The sequence below is a fragment of the Mobula hypostoma genome, chromosome 4, assembly GCF_963921235.1.
Source record: "Mobula hypostoma chromosome 4, sMobHyp1.1, whole genome shotgun sequence".
NCBI lineage: Eukaryota > Metazoa > Chordata > Chondrichthyes > Myliobatiformes > Myliobatidae > Mobula > Mobula hypostoma.
This window is the reverse complement of record NC_086100.1, coordinates 189,415,720-189,431,842: the sequence shown is the minus strand read 5'-3', so window position 1 is coordinate 189,431,842 and position 16,123 is coordinate 189,415,720. Positions and strand designations below refer to the sequence as shown.

Below are 16,123 nucleotides of genomic sequence, written 5' to 3'. Positions count from 1 at the left end.
TGTGGACCCCAGGTTGGAAACCCCTGGTTTATAGGATGCAGGGAGGCCAGCACTGACCATCCCTGTGAACGCAATCTTGTACAGCTGGTGGATGTAGCCGGGTCCCGAAATGTTTGATGACTTTTGAATTAGATTCTTGTCAATTCTCTTCCAGGACCACTGCTGTTACACTGGGTTTGTTCAGGGAGTTGAGGAGTCCTCAGTGTCGCTTTGCACCTGCCAGGGTCTCAGGTGAGTACAGTAACCCCTCTGTCAAGTTAGTGTACATGAAATATCACACCAATTATAATGGTAATGGCGCATCAGCACCTGTTTGTCAGTGCTAGCCCTCACACCTTCATTGTAATGACAGAAGGTATCCATTTAGCCCATCCTGGGCCCCAAGCAATCACCTCAGTTCCTTTTCCCTCTCCTTGTTAAAGTAGCCATGTAATTTGTTCTCTTCTGCCTTTCATTCTGTCTGTATGTCTGTTTCTCTCTCTCTCTCTCTCTCACCCTCTATGTTTTCTCTCGCTCTGGCTCCATTTTCATAGTCATAGTCATAGTCATACTTTATTGATCCCAGGGGAAACTGGTTTTCGTTACAGTTGCACCATAAATAATAGATAGTAATAAAACCATAAATAGTTAAATAGTAATATGTAAATTATGCCAGGAAATAAGTCCAGGACCAGCCTATTGGCTCAGGGTGTTCGACCCTCCGAGGGAGGAGTTGTAAAGTTTGATGGCCACAGGCAGGAATGACTTCCTATGACACTCTGTGTTGCATCTCGGTGGAATGAGTCTCTGGCTGAATGTACTCCTGTGCCCAACCAGTACATTATGTAGTGGATGGGAGACATTGACCAAGATGGCATGCAACTTGGACAGCACCCTCTTTTCAGACACCACCGTCAGAGAGTCCAGTTCCATCCCCACAACATCACTGGCCTTACGAATGAGTTTGTTGATTCTGTTAGTGTCTGCTACCTTCAGCCTGCTGCCCCAGCACACAACAGCAAACATGATAGCACTGGCCACCACAGACTCGTAGAACATCCTCAGCATCGTCCGGCAGATGTTAAAGGACCTCAGTCTCCTCAGGAAATAGAGACAGCTCTGACCCTTCTTGTAGACAGCCTCAGTGTTCTTTGACCAGTCCAGTTTATTGTCAATTTTTATCCCCAGGTATTTGTAATCCTCCACCATGTCCACACTGACCCCCTGGATGGAAACAGGGGTCACCAGTACCTTAGCTCTCCTCAGGTCTACCACCAGCTCCTTAGTCTTTTTCACATTAAGCTGCAGATAATTCTGCTCACACCATGTGACAAAGTTTCCTATCGTAGCCCTGTACTCAGCCTCATCTCCCTTGCTGATGTATCCAACTATGACAGAGTCATCAGAAAACTTCTAAAGATGACAAGCCTCTGTGCAGTAGTTGAAGTCCGAGGTGTAAATGGTGAAGAGAAAGGGAGACAAGACAGTCCCCTGTGGAGCCCCAGTGCTGCTGATCACTCTGTCGGACACACAGTGTTGCAAGCACACGTACTGTGGTCTGTCAGTCAGGTAATCAAGAATCCATGATACCAGGGAAGCATCCACCTGCATCGCTGTCAGCTTCTCCCCCAGCAGAGCTGGGCGGATGGTGTTGAACGCACTGGAGAAGTCAAAAAACATGACCCTCACAGTGCTCGTTGGCTTGTCCAGGTGGGCGTAGACACGGTTCAGCAGGTAGACAATGGCATCCTCAACTCCTAGTCGGGGCTAGTAGGCGAACTGGAGGGGATCTAAGTGTGGCCTGACCATAGGCCGGAGCAGCTCCAGAACAAGTCTCTCCAGTGTCTTCATGATGTGGGAGGTCAATGCCACCGGTCTGTAGTCATTGAGGCCGCTGGGGCGCAGTGTCTTCGGCACAGGGACGAGGCAGGACGTCTTCCACAGCACAGGAACCCTCCGGAGCCTCAGGCTCAGGTTGAAGACATGGTGAAGTACTCCACATAGCTGAGGAGCACAGGCTTTGAGCACCTTGGTACTGACACCATCTGGTCCTGCAGCCTTGCTTGGGTTGAGACGTTTCCATGCCTTCTCTCCCTGTAGCCATGTAATTTTTTCTCATTGTCTATTTGTCTGTTTCTCTCTCTCTCTCTTCCTTCCCTCCCTTCTGTCAAATGCCCTTTAACTCCCCTTTGATTACTTTCCCTTCTTGCCTAAATAACCTACATTGGCGGTAAAGCTGAACAAAGTGGGAGATAATTCATGAGAATGTTGCTGGGACTCTATTTATCACTCTATCTGCACTCCTGTACCTAATAAAGTAGTCACTGAGTGTATGTTCATGGTCTTCTGCAGCTGTAGCCCATCCATTTTAAGGTTCAACATCTTGTGCATTCAGAGATGCTCTTCTGCACACCACTTTTGTAATGCATGGTTATTTGAGTTACTGTCGCCTTCCTGACAGCTTGAACTAATCTGGCCATTTTCCTCTGAGCTCTCTCATTTACAAAGCATTCTCACCCACAGAATTGCTGCTCATTGCAATGTTTTCAACTATTCTCTGTAAACGCTAGAGATTATTGTACATGCAAATCCTAGGAGATCAACAGTTTCTGAGATGTTTAAGCCACCTCTTTGGCACCAACAATCACTCCAAGGTCAAAGTCATTTAGATCACATTTTTCCCCATTCTGATGTTTGGTCTGTACAACAACTGAACCTCTTGCCCATGTCTGCATGCTTTTATGCATTGAGTTGCTGCCGCATGATAGGCTTATTAGATATTTGCATTAACGATATTGAATGTACCTAATCACATAGCATCATCCTTTGAGACAAATGGATGCCAACCACGTACCTAATAAAATGGCAACTGAGTGTATACCTCAGCATCTTGTACAGTTCTACCTCACCCTCTTTCTACCTTTGGCATAGCCCTAGCTCACTTAGCCTATCCTGATAAGATGTGTTTTCTAATCCAGACAGCATCCTGGTAAATCTCCTCTGCACCATCTTTAAAATTTCCACATTCTTGCTATAATAAGGTGACCAGAACCAAACACAATACTCCAAATGTGGTCTGCCAGGGTTTTACAGAGCAGCAACATTACCTCATTGTTCGTGAACTCAATCCCCCAACTAATGAAGGTCAGAACACTATGTGCCTTCTTAACCACCCCATCAACTTATGTGACAGCTTTAATGGGTCTACAAGATCCACACTATTATTAACCCTGTATTCTGTCTTCAAATTCACTGTTCCAAAGTGAATCCCTTCACACTTATCCAGACTGAACTCCCTCTGCCACTTCTCAGCACAGCTCTGCATCCTATTGAAACTACAAGAGATCCTGCAGATGTGGGAAATCCAGAGTAACACACATAAAATGCTGGAGGAACTCAGCAGGTCAGGCAGCATCCATGGAAATGAATAAAGTGTCGACGTTTTGGGGCAAGACCCTTCATCAAGACTGTTGATGTTTTGGACGAGACTCATCATCAGTCCTCTGATGAAAGATTTTGGGCTGAAACATCCTCTTATTTATTTACTCCCACGGAGGCTGACTGACCTACTGAATTCCTCCAGCATTTGATGTGTGTTCCTCTGCATCTTATCAATGTTCTGTCGTAACTTAGGTCAGCCTTCTACTGTCCACTGTCTAATCCATGTGTTTTGGATCGGGAAGAAGTGAGAGCACCAGGAGGTCATAGGGAGAACATGCAACAGCTGAGGCTTGATTATGGGTCACTGGAGCTGTGAAGCAGAAAGTCTGCTGAGTTGACTATTGAGCCTCTGATAAACACAACATCATTGACTCCTGTATTTTGTACTTTACAAAAGTGATAGTGCTTTATCCTGGCTGCATCAAAGGGTCATCCTGGAACTATTAACCAGACAGTATTAATGCAGGTTCTTTTACTGCTGAAGTCCTTGTTGCTTTGAGATGCTGACGAATGCCTTTCAATGTAGTGGGTACATCTTGATGGGAGACCGGGAGTACATCATTGATCCAGTGAACAATGGCACTGAGATGCACAAAGTGAGCCGGACACCGCATGTACGGACGAAGAGGCACCTCTCCCACTCCTACTCGCCACCTCTGGTAAGAAACTGAGGCCACCTTCACGTCACAGTCAAAAAAATTGTACAGCACAGAAATGGGGTCTTCGGTCCATCACTGATATTCTCATCTCACTTAGCTGTTTAAGTCTGCATTTTTTTTTGTTTTTTAAATTTAAGTGTGTCAAACAGAGACCATAGGACATAGGAACAGAATTAGGACATTCAACCCATTGAGTCTGCTCTGCAATTCCATCATGATTGACTTGTTATCCCTCTGAACCCCATTCTCCTCCCTTCCCCCAATAACCTTTGACACCCTTACTAATTAAGAACCTGTCAACCTCCACCTTGATTATCACAGTTTCCACAGCCATCTGTGCCAATGAATTCCACAGATTCACCACCCTTTGCCTAAAGAAACTCCTCCTCATCTCTGTTCTAAAGGGGTGTCCTTGTATGCTGAGGCTATGCTTTCTGGTCCACAATAGGAAATATCCTCTCCACATCCATTCTAACTAGGCCTTTGATAACTCCCTTCATTCTTCCAAACTCTGGTGAGTAAAGGCCGAAAGCCATCAAAGCTCTTCATACATTAACCACTTCATACCTGGAACCATTCTCAAGAACCTCCCCAACCTCTCTCCAATGCCAGCACATACTTGTATCTGTCTGTCTGTCTGTCTCTCTGCCTAATTATTTATTTATTTTGCACAATTTGTCTTCTTCTCCACATTGACTGTTTGGTTCTCTTTATTTATGAATAGTTTTTCATAAATTCCAATGTATTTCTTGCAAATGCCTGCAAGAAAATGAATCCCAAAATAATCCATAAACGTTTTTTGATAATAAATTTATTTTGACTTGGTCTATTAGTAAGCACGTGAGAAAATAGTACGACCAGATGGTCATTTATAACTTTCCTTTCTCTTTCTTGACTAGACTCACACCAATCTCAGCATTGAACTCTACTTGGTGGCTGACAGAGAGGAGGTAAGAATTTGATAGAGGATAGTGGGCCATTTTACCCCCGATGATCTCCCACAATTTGGTCAAGGCATGATCAAAGTGATTATGTAACAGGAGATCAGAAACTGTTGTTAAGCTTGTGGTGTGTGTATTTTTTTTCTGCCTGGTGGAATGGAGGGGAAGAGAGAATGACCAGCTGCTTTTCCAAGAAAACAATATTTTGCCATCTTGGCTTGAGTCATTGCCAGACCAAACTGTGATGCATCAGGGTAGGATGCTTTCTAAGAGGCATTTATTAAAAATTGCTGAGAGTCCTTGGGTACCTGCCATGTTTCCTTGAACTTTTGAGAAAGTAGAATGGATCCCAAGCTTATAGTGGGACCAGACAACAATGATCCATGAAAATTGATCACTGTGTTGAGAAGTGCCAGTCAGAGGAGGTATTAATTGAAATCATATATGAGAATGGATAGTTGGTAAACTTATTCACTGAGTTCAATGGGAATTAACATGAAATACTGCGCTTTGTGTGTTATAGAACATAGTACAACACAGTATAGGCCCTACCTCCCACTATGTGTGCCGACCTTTTAAGCTACTCCTAAATTCAACCTAACCCTTCCCTCCCACATAACTTCCCATTTTTTTAATCCATCTGCCTAACTGTGAGTCTCTTAAATGTCCCAACTGTATCTGCCGCTACCCCTAGCACTTATAATTGCAATCAGAACGTTGGACTGAAAACTTCCAAGTTCCAGTGCCGAATTCAAGTACATTTAACTCAATAAGCTGAAATAAATTAGAAGAAATCTAGCATGAATAGTGGTGGCTTTAACAATAGCAGTAAAAAAAAAAGACCCATCTGTTACATTAGTGTATGTACAAGGAGGAAATCTGGCTGATATATGTGACTCCAGGCTCGATAGGATGCCAAATATCTTCACTACTGTGGGTGACCCTCATGCCCTTTGTAATCTCTTGGCAACAGTTCGGAGGGCAATTCAAGCTGAATGCTGTGCCAGCCAGGATATCCTCCACGAAAAACAACAGAAATTCAGATACGATTTGCAGTTATTTTGTGATTTTTCTGTCAGGAGTGAGACTTGCCTGACAGAAATGCCCACTGGAAATTTGAGTTTGGGGTAGGTGCCATAAAAATGAAACCCTTTCTTTAGATTTCAGTAGATTTTTAGATGTTTTATGAATCAAGTGATGTGGGATTAGTGTAGGAAGGTAGCACTAATGCAAAAGCCTGGTGGTGCTCTCAAGTGAACAAGAAAGTGGCATACATCATCAAGCACTTCCACCATGCAGGCTTTTTGCTCTACTACCATTGGGCAGGAGGTGCTCAGGTCCCACATCACAGGGTTTAGGAACAGTTATTACTCAACAACTATCATGAATAACTTTGCTCCTCACAGCACCGAACTGATTCCACAACCTACAAGCTCATGTTCTCAATATTATTTATCAACTTACTTATTTATTATTACTGTATTTACACAATTTGTCTTCTTTTGCACATTGGTTGTTTGTCAGTCTTTGTGTGTATCTGTAATCTTCCTCACAGAATAAATCGTCCTGTCTCTTTCCAATCATCCACTCCAATTTTTCTCATAACTTTCAATCAGTTCTCTCAGGAATCAGCAAGTTGGCTTCTCAATTTTTGCCACTCCTGGGATGATAATCCATGGCAGTCATGGTAGGGAATCTGCTCCGGATGAGGCTTGACTATTCAATGTATCTAAGAATCAGGAGCAGGCTATCCTTGATGAAAGTGAGGATCAAAAGTCTTGCTTAGTGTGAGGAAAGGGTGAAAACATGAAAGGGAAGAAATCTAAAGTTGCTCAGTTTTGAATTCCTCCCCGTGGATGCTGTCTGACCTGCTGAGTTCCTCCAGCATTTTGTGTGTGTGACTCTGGATTTCCATCATCTTAAGAATCTCTTGTGTTTGTGTTTAAATTGTCAATTGTTGGAATTCTCTTGATGAACATCACTGATTGACCTATGATGACTTTGTTTTCCAGTTTCAGCAGAATGGGGAGGACCTCAGAAAGACACAGGAGCGTTTAATTACTCTTGCACATTATGTCAATCAGGTAATGGGAATGGAACGCCTCTCTCTGCTAATGGTCAGGTGAAAGGTCAAAGTCCACAATGCACCATGCTCTTTGAATTAACATGAAAAAGGCCAGCAATATCATGAAGGATCCCACCCATGTCTGTTTGTCCTACTCCCTTCAGGGAAGAGGCAACTCAGCATCCATGCCAAGACCAGTAGATTACAAAAAAGTCAATTTTCCCCAAACCGTCAGATTGAGCAGCACCCCCACCCATTAATGCACTCTATCACCCCCTACCATCTCTACGTACACCTCACCTAGTGTCACATGCAATCAGTCTATGTATATAACAGTTACCTGCACATTGCATTTTAAAGGATTGTTTTTATGTTTATAGTGTTTTATTATTTTTTTAAGAAATTGTGTTATTTATGATTAATGTGATTTTTTAATGCCACATCAGATCTGGGGTCACAATCATTTCATTCTCCTTTACAATTGTGTACTGAAGACTGACAATTAACAATCGTGAAATTGTAGGACAGAAGCCGATGTAACTCAATCAAAAAAAGAAACAAGTTGCTGGAAGAACTCTTTAGGTCAAGAAGCATCTGTGGAGGCAAAGGGATGGTTGACATTTTGAGTTGAGACCCTGCATCAGGACCTTGTGGGCCACATCTCTGGAGGAAAGTGGACAGTCAACATTTTGGGTCAAGCCCCTTCATGTGGACTGTCCACTTCTCTCCGTAGATGCAGCTCGACCTGCTGAATTCCAACAGCTCTTTGTGTGACGTTGCTCCAGATTCCAGTATCTGCAGTCTCTTGTGTCTCTAGGTGCATGGGTGAAGGGTGATAGCTGAAATGTTTAAGGAGAACATGAGGGGGAAATTATTCCTTCAGAGGATGGTGTGAGTGTAGAATGAGCTGCCAGCAGAAGTTGTAGACGTGGGTTCGATTTCAACATTCAAGATAAATTTAGATAGGTACATGGATTAGACAGTAATGGAGGGATATGGTCCAGGTGCAGGTTGATGGTACGAGGCAGTTTGGCACAGACTAGATAGACTGAAGGGCTTGTTTCTGTGCTGTAGTGTTCTATGAATCTATGGCTCTAAATTAGCCATCTCCTTTAAGGTTTTCAAAGGCCATAGTCTGAAAGAGGAAGGGAAGTGTGAAGGAGTAAGATGCTCTGAAAATGGGTTAAACTATCAGTTTTAAACTCCACCTGCAACTTCCTTGCCCATCTGATCTATTTCTACAACTCAACCAAAGAAGGCTGTTACGTACCCCGTAACTGGGTTGCCAAACCAGCAGAAATGGATCACTCAGTTGGAGTCTGGAGTACTAGAACTAAGAAAGTTTTATTAGAGAAACGAGCAACACAGTAATCGAAAGGATAATAAATGCAACAGTTCAGCGATGATAAACGCACATGTGCACAGAATTAAGATAACAGCATCAATCAAGCTCTATCGTTGTCTAGGGGTAAATGACCAAATTTCAAAATGACTCAAAGTTCAGTCCAGTTCAGTTCGCAGTAATCGTTGCCATGGCGAGGGACAACGTGGGGGGAGAGAGAGATAGAATAGGAACAACTGATCATTCAGAACACTGCTTCACTCACAGACCAGCGAGATGGCTCACAAACAGCTTTTGGGCGGGTCCTTGGTGATGTCACCTGAGGTCACCGACTGTGACCCCTCCTCCAGATGCGGTCGATCCTCTGCAGTGAACCCGGCACCCAGGCAAGGACGGACACACACTGGGTTCCCGCTGATCGTACCTTTCCACCCTTGTCGTTGTCTGGTGCTTCTCACCCACTCGTGAGAGGCGCACCGCTTCCAGGGTCTCGTTACCTCGGGTGGCGTGTGTGTCTGCTTAGCGAACCTGTCCCTTTTTATCCCCCTGCTGGGGTATCGCCTGTCCATCACTTCAAACAGTTCAGGGTTCAAAGGGGGGAGCCGCTCCAGACAGCTCTCTCTCCCACATCCCTTCATTACACATCTCCAGACGCTGCTCCATTGTTCCTTATCTCTCCTTCCCCTGAGGGCAGGTGGCAGACCAACTGCTGATGCCACTGATGCTAGCCCAGGCCAGCAAACATCTTAATTTTATGTGTATTCTCGTAACAAGGGAAAAACTGAAATATTTTCAGATTTTCTGCGGGGGTTGTGGGAACATACAAGAATTATTGTAGTTTACAGGGAGACTTGTAGTTTCTGTCAACTTGTCTAACGCGGAGTTGTATACAGCTACAACATGACTCAGATTAAAAGGACACACACTCAGACATCCCTTTAGAATGGAGATGAGGAAGAATTTCTTCAGCCAGAGGGTGGTGAATCTGTGGAAATCATTGCCACAGACGGCTGTGGAGGCCAAGTCATCGGGTACATTTAAATCGAAGGTTGACAGATCCTTGATTAATAAGTGCGTCAAAGGTTATGAGGAGAAGACAGGAGAATGAGCCTGAGAGGGATAATAAATCTGCTATGGTGGAATGCTGGAGTAGACTCAATGGGAAGAATGGCCTTAATCTGCTCCTCTGCCTTCACGTCTTGTGGTCTTGGGCTTGCACAGTACTCATTTTATATGTAATGCAGTAAAATCAGTCGCAAGGCCACTCAGTATGCACTAATGCACCCTTCATATCTCAAACTAACCCAGTGAAAAGCCCTGTACTCCTTCGCACTTGTGATTACCAACCCTCACCACAGTAGGTCTCCAGGCACTTAGGTTCTTTCTCTGGTATGGTAATGACAGCTCGGAATCAGATTTATTGTTACTGACTTAGATTACGTGAACTGTATGTTTCCCGGTAGCAGTTCAGCGCAAAGACAAAAGAATGGCTAGCATTCTACCTGGCTACGTCACTGTCTGGTTTGGGAAGGGGGGGAACGGCACAGGATCTAGGTAAGTTGCAGAAAGTCAGCTCCATCAAGGGCACCAGCCTTCCCAGCATCCAGGACATCATCGAGGAGTGATAAACCATTCAGCCCACCATGCAAATAATGACCTTTTCACTCATCTACACTAATCCCATTCGGCTGCTTTTGGCATATTGTCTTCCTTTAGCTAATTCCCCACCATTGTATCACTAAGCATCTTGTGATTTCAATTGCGTTCATTATGCCCCCTATGCAAACAATGCCCTGGTCTTTTCTTGTTCGATCACTACAGGGGTTCAGTGAGGTCATGAACAATTACTTTTTGGACAATGAAAGGTTGGTCTTGCCACAATGAATGGTTTGTTGAGGACCTAATGCAGGCAAGTGAGATTAGTGTAGATGAGCACAAAGATCAGCATGGTTATTGTGGCTGAATGGTCCATTTCTGTGATGTACCACTTGCTTCAGGCCCCGTGTTCCAGTCAGAAATAACGTCGCATGTGAATTTGCTAAGTACTTGTGCGTAGAACACTAAACTTTACTTTGACTTTGCAGAATTACGGATTCTAAATGCACATTTGGATCCATTGTTTCTTTTTACAGATTTACCAACAGCAGTTAAATATCCAGATTTTTCTAGTTGGGATTGAAGTCTGGACAGTCAAAAACAAGGTTGGCTCCAGTGAAGATACAGCTGAGGCTCTGGAAAACTTCATGCAGTGGAGAACCAGGGAGCTGGTGCCAAGGAAGCACCACGACAATGCCCAGCTTGTCAGGTAGATACGGGACTGTGTCACCTGGGACATAGAACGTAGAACTTAGAATAGTACAGCGCGGTACAGGCCCACAATATTGTGCCGACCTTTTAACCTATTTTAAGATCAATGTAACCCTTCCCTCTTACATAACTCTCCCTTTTGTACTATTCATACCCCTATCTAAACTGTCCCTAATGTATCTGCCTTTACCAGCATCCCTGGCAGCACATTCCATGCAATCACCTCTCTACGTATGAAAAATGTACCTCTGATACTCCCCCTATACTGACGTCCAATCCCCTCAAAATTGTGCCCCCTTCTATTAAGCCATTTCCATTCCTGGACCACATTGCACTTAAAAAACTACTAAGTTCTGATTCAGGAAAGTTCATTGTGGTCCACAATCCAGTCCCAATGTCAAAAACTATCACCCCCACACACTATTAAATAGAATTACAAAGGAAAAATGGTGAATAAGAATATTGTTTTGGTCTGAGCAGTTTATAATCTAAAAGAATCCATGCCCTTTCTTTCCAGTATATCAGAAAAATCGTAAAGCAGAATTGGGTTATTTGGCTCATCGAGTCTGCTCTGCTATTCCATCATATCTGATTTATTATCCCTCTCAACCCTATTCTCCTGCCTTCTCCCCATAACCTCTGATGTCCTCACGAATCAAGGGCAGGAACAGAGCTCACCAAAGTTCAAGCAATCAAAGCAAATTTATTATCTAAATGTTTTGGGGTTCTAACGTTTTTCTGTCCTTCATTTTTTGGGGGTTTTTCTCTCTTGTTTTGTGGATGTCTGTGAAGAGTAAGGATTTCAGGTTGTGTATTGTATACATTCTGATAGAATGATACATCTTGTGATGCACTCAGACACATCATCAGTGATATAAGCTGGGGGGGTCACAGTGTATTTCAGGTCTTTCAACATTAGAACCCTTGCCCGGGCGACCCAGCCAGGGTTGATCAGGCCCCGACCTGTGACTGAGTAACATTCTGTAACGGATTACTCCTCCTGAGTAATTAGTATTACTGCTGTGCTGCCTCTGTGGTATTCCTGATGTCTTTCCTCTTCTGGGCTCCTGGGATGTCCATCCAGCTGTAGGCTTGGCAGAGGGATTGACCAACAAGCCCCCTGCAGCCCACCTCCACGCGCATAAAGTGCGCTCGCCGCCCCTTGCTGCAGCACTGCTCCTGCAAGTCCACCAAGTTTTGGCCCTTTCATGGGCCTCCTCCAGCCGGCCTAGAGAATGGTCAGCTCCAACATGACCCCCTGTCTCGATGACTCTTGACAGGAACACCATGTTTGGCCTAAGCACTGTCGAGGACTTGGCTCAGGGAATCTGAGCTGTTTCCCTAGGTCGTCTCTCAATTGCCAGTCCTTTGCTGTTCCTAGTTGAGAGCCTTCTTCTAGACTGGAAGGTAGAGGGGAGGTAGTATAAAGTGCTGGTGCAAGGCTGGTAGACAATAGGTCGATCCAGGAGAGGAGAGGTGGAATTGAACAAGGTGTTAATGAGCTGAATTTGGAATACAACGTTAAGTTTTGGTCACCCTGCTTTAGGAAGGAGGCCGTTATGCTGGAAAAATACTTATGAAGATATAGTCGGTACTCCAAGAACTGAGTTACTGAGAGAGGCTGAACAGGTTGGGGTTTCATTCACTGCATGAGGGGAGCATGAGGGTGACCTGAGAGAGGTATATATAGTCATGACAGACATGAGAAAAGTCATTGTGCATGGGTTTGGGGAATTAAGAACTAGGTTTAAGGTGAGAGGGGAAAAGTTTATTAGGGACCTGAGGGCAACTTTTTCACCCCAGGGAGTGGTCAGTATGCTGAATAAGCTGCCAGGGCAAGTGGTTGAGGCCGACATATTAAGAATATTTAAAAGGTATTTTGGAGAGGTAACCAGATAGGAAAGGTTTAGAAGGATATAGGCCAAATGCAGGAAACGGGATTAGCTTTCATGGGAATCTTGGTAGGCATGGACCAAATGGGCCCAAGGGCCTGATTCACGCTGTGTGACCAGGAGCATCATCAGAATCCAGAGTGCTGCAGTTCTCCATTGTGACAGTAAGGGGAGCTCCAGCACAGCATTGCTCTCAAAACCAGTCCTTCTTGGCAGCCCTGAACAGTCTTGTACTTGATCCCTGGTCTCATTTGTTGACGTCTGGTCAACCGGAGGAAGAGCCCTCAGAGATGTTTGTCTGGTGATCTCACTGAGTAATTCAATAGTGTCCATGTTTCCCCTGCAAAAGATCTACAGAAAAGTATACACTTGGCATTCAGAAGGGGTTGGATATTCAGGGATCAGCATCAGGCTTATTATCACTGACAAACGTCGTGAAATTTGTTGTTTTGCGGCAGCAGTACAGGAAAGATATAAAAAATTATTGTAAATTGCAATAAGTGGAGAAAGAAATAATGCAAATAAAGGGACTGTTGGTGGGTTCAGAACCCTGACGACGGAGCGAAGAAGCTGTTTATAAATGTTGGCTGTGGGTCTTCAGGCTCCTGTCCCTCCACTCTGATGGTAGCAATGAGAAGAGGGCATGATCCAGAAGCTAAGTGTCCTTAATGATGGATGCCGACTTCTTGGCGACAGCGGGAGGATTGAGCCTCCCATGATGGAGTTGTCTCAGTCTAGAACGCTCTGCAGCCTCTTTTCATCCTGTGCATTGGAATCTGTGTCCCGGGCAGAGATGCAACCAGCTGATCTGCAGCAACCTGATATATTCTTACATGCAGAATGGAGGAGATATGCAGGTTAGAGGTAAGAGGAAATTTCTTCGCCCAGAGGGTGGTGAGTCTTGGAATTATTGTGCTGCAGTTTCCATGGGAATCTTGGTTGGCATGGATCGTTTGACCCACGGGACTGTTTCCATGCTGCGTCACTCCCGTTGGACCCTCTCGTGAACCACAAGCTTGTCGTGGGTTTGGAGGGTTGCATACCTCAGTGACCCAGAGAGCTGTGTTGGTCGGAGTCGGGCCATTATGCTTTGGCTTTTGGTAGGATCCCCCGTGCCAAACGGATCAAAGTGTGGAGGCCCGACTAGGGACTGGTCCACCGGTCTTCCATGTTCGGGGGTTCAGCTCAGGGCTAACAACCCTGACTGGTGAAACAAAATTGTTATGGAAACAGCAATGAAGAGTCCTTATTCATCTGAGTGTGACAGTATTCTGGAATCTGCAGCCGGGACTTGCGTGACTTTGACAGTAGTGAAAACCGAAAGGAAGCTACCGACATGTTGAAGTGAACGCTGCCAGAGAGGAAGGCCCTACATAAGATCGAAATAAGCTGCAAAGAGTTTTCATCATGGGCACTAGCCTCTGTAACATCCAGGATATTTTCGAGAAGCAATGCCTCAAAAAGACGGCATCCGTCACTAAGGACCCCTGTCACCCAGGTCATACCTTGTTCCCGTTGCATCCATCAGGAAGCAGGTACAGAAGCCTGGAGGCACACATTCAATGATTCAGGAATAGCTTTTTCCCCTCTGTCATCAGATTTCTGAATGGACATTGAACCCTATGAAAACTACCTCACTAGTTTTTTTATTTATAATTTTGCACTTCTTATTTCAGTTAACTATTTAATATATGTACTTACTGTGATTCATGTTTTTTCTATTATTATGCATTGCACTGTACTGCTGCTGCAAAGAACAAATGCCGATGATATTAAACCCGATTCTGACTGCTGCCCTAAATGCCAGTGGCATAATAGGCAAAAGAGAAGGGAGAGTTTTACATAAAACTTGGCTTGCCTTGCACTGACCAATGTTGTCTTCATTGACTCCCTCCCTTCCCCCCAGTGGTGTGCCTTTTCAGAGGTCTGTGGGACAAGCCTACCTCAGCGAGATGTGCTCGAAGGAGAGAAGTGGAGGAGTTGTCAAGGTATGACCCAGTGCCATTTATTCTCTTTCAGCCAATCTTTTAAAATAGAACATAGAAGAGTATAGCACAGAAACAGGCCCTTCGGCTGTGCTGAACCAAATAAATTAATAATCACCTGGCCAATATTTTCCCGCTGCTGTCTGTAAGGAGTTCGTACATTCTCTCCGTGACCGCATGGGTCCCCTCTGGGTGGTTTCCTCTCACAGTCCAAGGACCTACTGGTTGGTAGGTTAATTGGTCAATGTAAGTTGTCCCATGACTAGGCTAGTGTTAAATCGGGGTTGCTGGGCAGCACGGCTTGAAGGGCTGGAAGGTCGTATTCTGTGCGGTATTTCAATAAACAAAATAAATAAATAAATTCTTGAAACTTGCTGAGGTAGGTCCATATCTTCCACTTTTCTCACATTCATCAAAATATCTCTTAAAAGGTCTCCAATGTATTTATCTCCACCATCACCCCAGGCACCCACCACTCTGTGTTTAAAAAAAACTTGCCTGTCATGTCTCCTTTGAAATTACCCCCTCTTATCTTAAATTCATATTCTCTGTCACTGGACATTTCAACCCTAGGAAAAAGATACTGTCTACTCTAACTACTTAGCTTTTAACTGGACACAAATAGACAGCATGCAGAGCTGAGAGTGCATTATGAAGTGCAAAGAAGTCCTTGTATGAATCGGGAGGTATGATACTGATGGAATTTTTCCACCTTTGCAGGACGACCAGGATAACATCAGAGAGGTGGCTAAGTACGTTGCTCATGAGATGGGTCACAATCTGGGAATGCGTCACGATAGACCTACTTGCCACTGCCCTGTCACCTCTGGGGCATGCTTACTGGCGAAAAGTATTGAGTAAGGGCGATTAATGCTTACCCTCTTTCATTTAATTATCTCTGACAGATTGAGTTGCTTTCACAACCGTTCATTTTCAAGGACTCTTTATCTCATTATCTCATGCTCTCGGTATTTATTGCTATTTATTTCTATTCGCATTTGCAGAGTTTGTTGTCTTCTGCACTCCGGTTGATCGTTCATTGATCCTGTTGTAGTTACTATTCTACAGATTTGCTGAGTATGTCCACAGTAAAACGAATCTCAGGGTTGTAAATGGGGACATATATGTACCCTGATAATAAATTTACTTTGAACTTTTGACTGAGCTGTATTATGGTAATTAAAGGAACATTTGAGCCTTTGTAATTATAGTGAAGGTCACTGTAACACGAGGTTATGTCAGTTAAACTGGCCATTTGTTACTCTCACTGACTTTAGTGGGACTAACACACCTAGACTGCTAGATCAGGTTAAAATCATTCCTATTGTACAGTGCAGCCTAGAGTCTCGAGCCGCTGTCACATTGACACAACACGTGGCACTTTGTTGTGACGATGAAGTTGAGCAATAATCGTTTATGTAAGGGATTATGATCCCAGGATAAGTTATACACTATCAGACTCAGGTTTATTATCAGGTTTATTTATCACTGATATGCCATATGTTGTGCAAT

General features: G+C 44.2%; 1 protein-coding gene across 2 annotated transcripts in view; it reads left to right on the top strand.

Annotated features, from left to right (window-relative positions):
* The window catches only part of LOC134345004 (disintegrin and metalloproteinase domain-containing protein 12-like), a 60,103-nt gene that overhangs the window by 31,213 nt on the left and 12,767 nt on the right, over window positions 1-16,123 (top strand). For both annotated transcript variants that reach the window (XM_063045137.1, XM_063045136.1), the window contains 7 exons: window positions 155-231; window positions 3,947-4,079; window positions 4,979-5,029; window positions 7,033-7,104; window positions 10,560-10,732; window positions 14,533-14,614; window positions 15,332-15,468. In XM_063045137.1, coding sequence (XP_062901207.1) covers window positions 155-231; window positions 3,947-4,079; window positions 4,979-5,029; window positions 7,033-7,104; window positions 10,560-10,732; window positions 14,533-14,614; window positions 15,332-15,468 — 725 coding nt within the window. The remainder of the gene's footprint in view (window positions 1-154; window positions 232-3,946; window positions 4,080-4,978; window positions 5,030-7,032; window positions 7,105-10,559; window positions 10,733-14,532; window positions 14,615-15,331; window positions 15,469-16,123) is intronic.